Raw genomic sequence first — 10433 nt, 5'->3', positions numbered from 1 at the left:
AATCAGAATGGGCCACCGAGTGGGGGTCTTGGGTGATAACTGAGGGGTGTGCCCCCTGTGTGCCTCCCCTCTTCCCAATGATGCCTCCTGACACTCAGTTCCTGACACTCGGCCCTCCTGACACTCAGTGTCTGCTCAGCTCTCTGCCTGAGGTCCCCACACTGACCCAAGAACCCAGTGCCCACATCTTTTGGCTGCTGGGGAAGTGCGTCTGGTTGGGGCAGGGGTGGGGCCTGGTCACCACAGCCAAGGCCATGGACTGCTGGATTCCAAGTTCAAGAACAGACAGCACAGGGCAGCTCAGAGCCGGTCAGACACGCTGTGGGGCTTTGGGAAGGACGGGGAGGGCATGCTGGGCAGGGAAGGGGTCCGGGTCCTGCGTGTTTGCATTTGCACAGCAGTCTCGGGTTCGAAATAACCCACTCACTCCCCTCAGCCCCTTCTCAGTGCCGACCAACCACCGCTTGCCCTGTGGAGGGAGGGAGGGAGCTGTAGGCTTGATGTGGCTCGAATGGCTCAGGATGGCCATGTGGTTTGTCCACTCGAGTTGAAAGGCAGATGGTGCCCTGTAGACAGGGACTCTCAACCTCCTGGGGCAGCTGGTGCTGAGCCGGTTTTCGGGGGATGGGGTGGAGGGGAAGGCTAAAGGCGAGGGCATGTCTCAGGGCTCACCGGAGCTGGGTGGGCTGGCCCAGTACCGGCACCCAACCATGCACCCTCCTCCCTCTGCGGAGGGTCGCCCTGCATTTCCACTCCCCTGCTCTGCCTCCCCTCCTCCCCTTCCGGAAAGCCTTCGCCGCTCTACTGTCCGGTCTGCGGTCTCAGACTCTGAATCCCTTTCTCCACCCGGTGCAGACACCCCCACCCACCTTCCCAACCGCCAGCCACTGCTCCCCACACTGGAACCAACCCCAGCCCGGCTGCCCCGACACTTCAGGCTCATTCCAGAATCCAAAACGCTGCTCACAGCCCGTGTGCCCCCCCCCCCCCCCCAACCGGTGGCGCCTGCTCTCCCCCCTCTTCCCAATGACACCTCCTTTGAGGTCTGTGTTCTGTTCCTCTTCGCCTGGCCCCACCACCACCCCTGCCATCGGCTCCCCCTGCTCGGCCCTCCTGACACTCTGCCTATAGAGCTCCTTCAGGGGACTCTCCTGAGCTTCACGTGGCCAGCACCTCGGCATCACCGTCTGCAGAGCAGCTGCCTCCATTCCCGCCCCTCCACATCCCTACAGGGCTCTGGGCCCAGGAGCTTCTCAGCACAGCATGTGTCTGCCGGGTGAGTGGGGCCGGGAAGTCTTCGATGGCGGGGCCAGCGTCGGGAGGCCACGGAGAGGCACCGGCAGTCACGGGGTGTGGACCCCAAAGGCGGACTCTAAAGGCAGCAGCAAACAGGGGCAGCGGGGCCATCTTCGGGCGGAAGCCAGGGATGTGAAGTCAGATCATTCCAGCCAGGAGCGGGGGGAGAAAGAGTCCCACGGTCCCCAGGATGCAGACGATGACGAACAGCCAGAGGAAGATCCTGTCAATGACCATGGCCACGTACTTCCAGTCTTCCTTCACCTGCGGGTTGGGGGGGAGGGGGGGGCGCACTCAGTGACAGGCCCCAGCCTTGGAAAGGGGTGGGTCGCTCTCAGGCCCAGCCCCTATAAAAACGGCACCAGGGCCAGGGGTTCCTCACTGAGACCCTGAGAAGCTTAAATGGGGGCGAGTGTGGAGTAGGGTTGTCTCAAGACTCAAGCAATATTTCCCTAAGTGATGCCCGCCCTGTCCTGCCCTTGACATAGCCCAGAGCTCCCCCGAGGCTCCCAGGTGAGAGAGGCTGGAGGGACAAGCAGGTTCTGGGCCCACCCAGGGCCGACAGTGGTTTAAACACACCACCTGGTACTTACAAATGGGGAAGACTCGCTGCCCCACTTTGTTCCCGCGGCCCACTCACCCACCCACCCAGGAGGTGGAGAGGGGGAGGGGAGGTGCCGCCCAGGGAAGGTTGGGGGCCATATTTTTCTTCTTCTTCTTCTTCTTCATTTTACACGGGGGGGGGGGGGGCTTTGTGGAATTTGGGCTCACAGCGCAGGTGAGTGTGTCTGAACTCCTAGCTGCTCCCAGATTAGATCATGATGAATGTTTCTTATCGACTCCACAAGGCCACCCAGGGATAGCCTCCCGGCCTCTCACCCTTCCCTGGGTTGTTAAGAAGAGTTGTGTGATCCTGGACAGTGGCCGGCTCACCTGATAAGGCTGGACATGGCAGAGGCCAGGGAGGGGAGCCCACCTGGTGAACAGTGAAGCTCACAAAATGCCCAGGAGGGGGGAGACATCGGGACAAAGGAGGAAGGCAGCAGCCTGATGTATGGTCTCTCTGGATGGTACTCCCTCTGCCCTCCCCCCGACCCCCACGGGATAATGGTGAGAAATGGCAGAGTGGCCTGAGAAGCTCTGCACCTGCGATCCCTCCCCTCCATCTTGCTGTCTCCCAGTCAGGCTTAGTCTGCCACCTGCCAATTCATGTCTTAAGAGCTCCCAACTAGACATTCTCCATCACTATTTATTTCTACTCCCAAGGCCATGACTGAGGGAGATGGGTCCTCTCATGAAGGAGACTGGTTTGGCCCACCCAACACCCTGGGGTAAGGTGATGGCCTTCTAGGCTGATAGCATCACCCAGGGGAGGGACCCAGCCCCAACTCACCGAAGAATCAGCGTCCTCAGAACGCAGGTGCTCAGCAATATAGTGCACGCCTTCCAGTGCCTTCTGCATGCGAAGTGACAGCAGGAGCCCGCCCTTCTGCAATGGGGCCTTCGCCTTGGGACCAGAGAGCCTTTGGTGCAGACCACCATGGCTGTAGAGGACACCCGTGGAGGGGGATGGCACCCATCTGTCCTCCTCCTCCTCCTCTTCCTCTTCTTCCTCCTCCTCTTCCTCCTCCTCCTCCTCCTCCCTCTCCTGTGCATCCACATTGGTCTCCAGCCAGTAATAGGGGGGGTCAAGCTTCAGATCTGGGGAGCCATGGAGCTCCAAGGGTGGCAGAGGCCGTTTCATCAGTAGCCACCGGGACACACGGCTGAGAAAGGCCCCCCGCACCCAGTGGGGCATATTGTGGGTGCGGGGGGAGCGGTGGTGGACATTGAGGACGAAGACCGTGATGACGATGGACAGGGTGACGAAGATCATGGTGAAGAGCAGATATTCACCGATGAGCGGGATGACCAGGGAGGTGGAGGGGATGATCTCGGTGATGAGCAGGAGGAAGACAGTGAGCGAGAGCAGCACGGAAATGCACAGGGTGATCTTCTCCCCGCAGTCGGAGGGCAGGTAGAAGACGAGCACGGTCAGGAAGGAGATGAGCAGGCAGGGGATGATGAGGTTGATGGTGTAGAAGAGGGGCAGGCGCCGGATGACAAAGTAGTAGGTGACGTCGGGGTAGATCTCGGCGCAGCAGTCGTACTTCTTGGTGTTGTAGGTGCCCGTGGCGTTGACGATGGCCCACTCGCCACTCTCCCAGTAGTCCTTCAGGTCCACCGTCTGCTCCATCGGCTGCAGGTCGATCTTGGCCTTGTCATACGACCAGGAGCCGAACTTCATCTTGCAGTTCTGCTGGTCGAAGGGGAAGAAGGTGACGTCGATGCTGCAGGAGCTCTTGTAGATGGCCGGGGGCACCCAGTGCACGGTGCCCGTGGAGAAGAGGTGGGCCTTGGTCATGTGGTTCACCACAAACTCCCCATCTGCACTGAGGAGAAGAGAGGAGTTGGAGGGCCTGGCACACCCCACCTGCCCAAACCAGGCTGCAGCAGGGGGACCCCGACCACAAAGCCAGACTTGACCAAGTTATTGGGTTTTAAGCCAGTGTGTGAGACTCCCCAAGCACACGGCCATTTATAGCTACTGCAGTTGTCTTTTCAAGCACCATTTTTTTTACATTACAAAGCAGAAATATTGAAGAATATAAAATTCCAAGAATGTCAAAAACAGCCACTATTAACATTCTGATGTTATATCCTATATAATAAAGAGCTAGTCTGCTAATTGGACTGAACAGCAGAATGACTGTCCAGACGAAGCCGGGGCTGTGAGGGACTGTGAGGGGCTGCAAGGGCCTACTCTTGCATGAATTTTGTGCATCGGGCCTCTAATATATATATATATTTGATTGCCTTATAGATCATATATATATATTATGTGTTTATGGGGTAGTGTAGCTTGATTTTTCTGTTTGTATTTATTTACTAGTTTAAAGTGATTATTTATGAGTGCATTTTCTCCCCCCAGCAAATGGTAAGGCCCTCCACTGGGGGTCACGTCTTGTCCACCTGGGATCCTCAATACCTTGCTGAGAAGAGACCCAGCATCTTTGCTAGTAAAGGAAGGCAATGCCTTGATGCTATCTATCCATTTACTGTGCATTTCTGAGCCAGCCTCAGCCACTAGGGGGACACAGTGTGAGACTCAGCCTGCCCTGAAGGAAGCAGGAGGAAATAGGACACAGCCCCAAACACCCACCACCCAAGGGAGGCAGTCTGGCAGCAGCGCTCTGAGGGCTGTCTGAGTGCTCCTCAAGAACTGTGGGGGGGGGGCGGGGGGGGGGACTCGCTTCTGGCTGGAGCGAGCACTTCTGGCTGGAGCGAGCACTTCTGGCTGGAGTGAGCACTTCTGGCTGGAGTGAGCAGGGTCACCATGAAAACTGCCACTTGAGCAAGGCCTTGACTGATGATAGGACTTGGTGGGGAGATGAGGTGAAGGTCCCAGCAGAGCATCCTCCAGAACAAGGAACAGGAGGGGAAGCACAAAATTCATGGGGTGTGCCTGGATTAGAGGGGCAGGGCCTGCTGTGACATGGAACTAGGCCTCTAAGGGCCCACAGGGGTTCTGGGCACACTGGAATTGGGTGCCTGAACCCCTGATTCCCTCTAGGAGGTGACGCAGTGTTCTGCTCCCTAGTCCTCCATAATAAAAGCGCAGTATGCAAATTATTCCCTCCACCAGGAGTTCGACCAGGGGGCAGGTAGGAGGGCGGGAGTGCCCTGCTGGCAGCCAGCAGCCTCTGGGGACCCTACCAATGCATGAATTTTGTGCACTGGGCCTTTAGTCTTTAATAATTCTCAAGGTCAATCCTAAAGACAGGAGAACATGCAGGAAGAGACTTCTTTCCTATGGAGTCATTCCAAGCTAGAGATTAGAAAACGGGAACCTTTTAAAGAAAACGCTGGCCCAGCCAGTGGCGTGACTCAGTGGCTGAATGTTGCCTATGAACCAGGAGGTCACAGTTCGATTCCCTGTCAGGGCACATACCGGGGTTGCAGGCTTGAGCCAATAGTGTGGGGCGTGCAGGGGACAGCTGATCAATTATTCTCTCTCATCACTGATATTTCTATCTATCTTTCCCTTCCTGTCTGAAATCAATAAAAAACATATTTTTAAAGAAAACGCTGGAAACTTTGAAAGAGAATCCCAGATCAGGCAAAAGTTAAAAAAAAAATTTTTTTAAAGGCGTTGTGTCATCACACATAATCACCACTAGATGGCCACATGCGCCCTGTTTTGAGGAAGGAGAGTGCGATGTCTTTGATCTTCCTTAAACCTGGAATGGGGTGCTCGGGTGGAGGACATCCTTCTTCAAATATAAGAATTTGGTTTGCGGTTTTGTCCTGTCGTAAGAATTACCTGTTACATTCAGGTAACACTGGCCAAAGCCTGGCTGGCCATCCTACCACTCCAGGGCATCTGGGATGCTAAGGACTTTGCTCTGACTCGTGCCAGAAGCACAAGAAGCTGAAAGTAGGTGGATCTTAGCTTCCGGGCACAGAGATATGGGGTGAGGTGCCCGTGATCCCGGTGGCAGCAGCAGGCCCTGGGCACCTGCGGTGTTGACCTCCCAGTAACCCATGCTGACAGTTTACAGAAATGGCTCCACTGAGAGGGAACCCTGTGGCTCTCCCTCTGACCCAGCCGGAGGCACCCAAACTCCAAAAGTCTATCTTTTCCCTTTGTCCTATTGTTTTAAAAAACGGCTTCTCCAAATTTGGGTCAAATGAATCGGGAGATGCCGGGCCGAATTGGTTTCCCGGCTGCACAACTTCTAACATTGAAACGCTACTGTGTTTCCCAGAGGACCGGGAGGGTCAACGGTTATCCAGGATTATCTGACCACAGGGCCATTTTTTCATGTCTACTCATATCCCCAGGATTTCCTTAGAGCCCCACTTTAGACAACATTTCAGATGGACATAATGCCAAATACCTTTTAACTTTAAACGCTAGACTTCTAAATGAAGAACTACCTGTGACCAAACACCATTTCTTCTTCCCCTCCTCTGTTGCCTGGCTCTCCAGAGACCATCCTGCCTTTTATTGGCTTCTAGTCATTATGCTCAAAGACTGGTCCTTTTTGGTCTTGAATACAAGGCAACTATAAGTGATACGATTTTTAAAAATACCCATGCCAAGTGAGCTTGCTGCCTGCGAGGGTGGTACCCCAGCCTCTGCTTACCTGCTCTAGCAACACTGCCCCCCCGGCAAAATTCCAGCCTTAGGCATTGTTTTCACAGCCCGCACCAGCCACGCTTTTCAAATAATAGTGTTGGAAAATCTGTATCCCACTCGCACAGCACCAAGCACGGATACATAACAGGTGCTCAGTAAATTCGGGTGTATGGGGAAGAGAACAAAATGAAAGAAAGAAAGGCATCGAGAGAAAAGGTGGGAGTAGGAGGTAGTAATAGCAGAGCAGGACTTCAGAGAAAGACATAGAGGTGAGACACAAGGGGGCGCGCTGCCCAAGTCCAACCCAGAAACTCCTCCCAGGGGGGCCTCTCCCGCCCCCCTCCCCCCTAAGACCCTGGCGGCTTCCTACTTGTTGTACAGGACAATGTCCGGGATCCAGATCATCTCCGAAGGGACGCGGAGGGAGGTGATGTTGCCGAACTCGGCCGGGTTCCAGCGCAGCTTGTGGTCGCTCCACTCCTGTGCGTGGGGAGGGGAGTCAGGGCGCCTGGTGCTGCCGGGGAGGCGGTCTCGGGGCAAACACGGGACAGCCCGGGGACGCCCCAGCAGCCGGATTCAGGAGCTCTGACCAGAGCTCGTCACCCAGCCCCACGGAACAGGCAGGGCTCGGCGCTGGGCGTCAGGAGCCTGGTCGGACATGGCCAATCTCTCGCTTTGCCCCAGCTCTCACGTCCAGAGTCCGGGCACATATGTCACCCTAGTCCCGCTTCTGGGCGCCTTCGTTCTGCTACGCCCTAGCGGACGACTTAGCGGAGGGGGTGGGGAGGACCTCACTCATTTGCAGTAACATTTGTTAATGCATCACAATTTACAGGTTTTTGCACCCGGGCAGGGAATGCCAAAAGGTGGGAGTATTTCTCCATTTCACAGATAAGGCAACCGAGGAGCAGAGCGGTAAAAACCTGCCAGAATATACAGCCAAGAAAGGGGAGTTCAAACTGTGCGCCAGAGCGCCCCCTAGGAGTCCCAGCAGGGCTTACACCAGCCGGTCCAAGTGAATCTGTTTTCTCCCCCAAACCAGGTGAGTATCATTCACTCTCTGAAGTCTCCTCGATGGCCCTGTCACACACGCTAAGGACAGGTGGCTGTGCGTGTTTATTGATGTAATGACCCTGGACGGTCCAGGAAGCCAAGGACAACACCTGCATTGCTAACACCCAGCCCCTGGTAGATGCTCAATACACGAATATCCCAGCAATGAAAAAACTCCCAAGTGGTAGGGTCCTACTTCCGGGAGGGCTCCCCGTGTCCCTTCTGGACCTAAAAGGAACAACCACTCCCAACAGAGAGTGACTGGCATGGACACGCAGGCCTGTCCTTCGCCTCACAGGGGCTTAATAATTAAAATAATAACTGCTACCATGGAGAAAGGCAACTTTGCTGGCAGCACCGGGGCTTGCACCCTGCCTCCCGGTCCATGGGCCCTTTTGCTTTCGTGCATTTGCACTAAAACAGCGCCGTGTTGAAGAGGGCGCCCTGCGTGATGCCGTTTCCCCTCCAGGAATAGTTGTGTAATGTGTACACAAATGCATGACCCTGGGAAGGACCCGGGGAGGAGAGGGAGCTGGCCCGGCAGAGGGAAAGCATGGCCCCTGCTCCTGCCTCCTCTGGAGGGGCCCTCACCTGCTTGAGCCAGACGTTGGTGGTCATCATCTGGTTCTTCTCATCCTGGACGGAAGGCAGCGGGAGAGAGGAGAAGTTAGAGCGGCAGAACCAGCCCCAGAAGACAGGGGGGCCTGGGGCGGACTGACTCCAGCCCCTCCTTCTCCAGAAGGCCGTCTTACATGATACAGCAAGCCCACCGGCCAACACCCCTCCCGACATTGTGCCCCTTACGCAGGCTCTTCAGGACCACACAGGCCCCTTGGATCCTCTGAGCTTGTGTCCAGCGGAATGAGCAGAGCATCTAGAAACCCACTGCGAACTCAGTGTCCTCCCAGGAGGGGCCCCAGGGCTGGGAGGAAGGGGAGCTCTGATGAGGTGGGCTGAGGGTGCAGAGGGACAGGCGCTGGAGCTGAGGAGGGAGGGACGACCCCAGCAAAGGGGCCTGTGCTCTGGGGGCTGATCCCTACGGCTCAAAGGGCGGTGGGACAGGCATACCACATCAATGAGCTGGGCTATGGACAGCCCGAAACGCACGATGACCACGTCCGAGGTGTGGGGCACTGGCCGTGCCCAGCGGTTGTAAGCCCTGAAGAGGTGTTTGAAGAGGCGATCCTCAGCTTGGGTGTGGGGGGCTCGCGGCGCCGACACTGTGGGACAGGAAGAAAGAGTGGGGTCTCCAGGAGTCCATGCTGGTGGGAGCCCAACTCCCTCTCCCATCAAATCAGAGCCACTCAGCCTCACTGAGCCTCAATTTCCTCATCTGTAAAGTGGGAACGCTCTCCAGAACCTATCTCACAACACTATTGAGGATTAAATAGGGTCATGTGTGTGCGAACTTAACAACCAGCACATGGTTGGAACTCAAGAAATGTCAGTTGCTCTTTGTTCTCTATGAAGGCATGGAAATGAGTGTTGAGGAGGGGTATCAGGCGGAGGAGTGAGGAAGAAGCCAGACCTAGAGAAGAGATTCAGCCCAGAACTGAGGGGCTAGGGAAAAGTGTCCCAAACTTGTCTGATGGGACTCCCCGTGTCTGTTCTGCGAACAGCTTCACCTCTTAGGGCTCTGCTGCCTGAGCAAGTGGAGGCTAAAATCCAGAGAAGCGATCAATAGCAGCAGTCGCCATGCATTGAGCGTGACTGTGTTCCAGGTGCTAGTCACAACCTCTCATTTCATGGGATCCTTACAGTTGACCTGGGAGGTTCACAGGGCGATTGGCACTTACAGATGAGGGACCCTGGAGCAAGGGAGGTTCCGGGTGCCGCAGCTGCCAGTGTCTGACTTGTGCGCGCCCTGCCCCTCACTGTGGACTGAGCTACTTGAAGTCCCCTGCAGACTTGCCATGAGCCCACCCAGGAGTTTCCTCCACAGCCTGTGAGCTTGTAGGTGCGACAGGATGTCCTAGTGATGACACTTACTCACCTGCTGGGGTCAGAAGGAGCCACCACAGGCCAAGCTTGGCCAGGGGTGGGAGTGCAGGGTGGGAGGGGCCCATGGCTTCAGAGGAGAGGTCTGGCTGCCCCTGGACCTCAGGAGGAGGGCAGGCCAGGGTTTTGCTGTGACTTGAACCTCGACTGCTTCCCCAGCAGGGCTACAAGTTGCTGACTTGGCGGAGCGCCCGCTGGATTCCACGTAGCTCTCTCTCACCACTAAACCTGAGCAAGCACAAGAGAGGGTCTTAGAGACACGCATCCTTGATACAGATGTGCCTTTGCTCCTCACACTCCACACGGATGTGAAAGGTGAGGACCAGGCCTCCCAGGAGGGGAGGGCTCTTGGGCTCTCCTTGGTTTGAGGACCAGCATCTTTCACGTTCTCAGGGTCAGCCAGTGATTCTGCCCTAAGATAAGCCTGAACTCGCTGGACAGAGGAGGCCACAGGATAACCCCAAAGTCCCCCTTTTTCTGGCCCCAGTGTTGCATGTGGAAAATGAGGATAAACAGCCCAGGCAGTGTACCTAATGGTTGAGTGTCGACCTTGAACCAGGAGGTCAAGTTTCCATTCCCAGTCAGAGCACATGCCCAGGGTTGCAGGCTCGATCCCCAATGGGGGCTGTGCAGGAGGCAGCCAATCAATGATTCTCTCTTATCACTGATGTTTCTATCTCTCTCTCCCCCTTTCTTCTTTTCTGAAATCAATAAAAATATATCTACACTAATAAAAGAGAAAAATGGTAATTGGCGTACGACACTACCCTTTTCATTGGCTAATCAGGGCTATATGCAAATTAAATGCCAACTAAGATTGGCAGTTAACTGCCAACAAGATGTGGGTTAATTTGCATATGTAGGCACAATGCAGGGAGGCGAAAGGGAAAGCAGGAAGCTCCTG

The 10433-nt window shown here is 55.7% G+C and overlaps 1 protein-coding gene across 3 annotated transcripts in view; it reads right to left on the bottom strand.

Moving 5' to 3' along the window:
* Positions 1-6: 6 nt before the first annotated feature.
* CHRNA2 (cholinergic receptor nicotinic alpha 2 subunit) overlaps positions 7-10433 on the bottom strand; it is a 26890-nt gene continuing 16463 nt past the window's right edge. For all 3 annotated transcript variants that reach the window (XM_015564611.1, XM_015564612.1, XM_006764763.2), the window contains 6 exons: positions 9525-9757; positions 8600-8751; positions 8123-8167; positions 6849-6958; positions 2690-3728; positions 7-1560 (listed from right to left, as the gene is read on the bottom strand). In XM_015564611.1, the coding sequence (XP_015420097.1) occupies positions 1435-1560; positions 2690-3728; positions 6849-6958; positions 8123-8167; positions 8600-8751; positions 9525-9597 (1545 nt within the window). In that variant the 5' untranslated portion in view covers positions 9598-9757 and the 3' untranslated portion in view covers positions 7-1434. The remainder of the gene's footprint in view (positions 1561-2689; positions 3729-6848; positions 6959-8122; positions 8168-8599; positions 8752-9524; positions 9758-10433) is intronic.

The sequence above is a fragment of the Myotis davidii genome, unplaced genomic scaffold (assembly GCF_000327345.1).
Source record: "Myotis davidii unplaced genomic scaffold, ASM32734v1 scaffold198, whole genome shotgun sequence".
Lineage (NCBI taxonomy): Eukaryota > Metazoa > Chordata > Mammalia > Chiroptera > Vespertilionidae > Myotis > Myotis davidii.
This window is presented reverse-complemented; position numbering and strand designations above follow the sequence as displayed.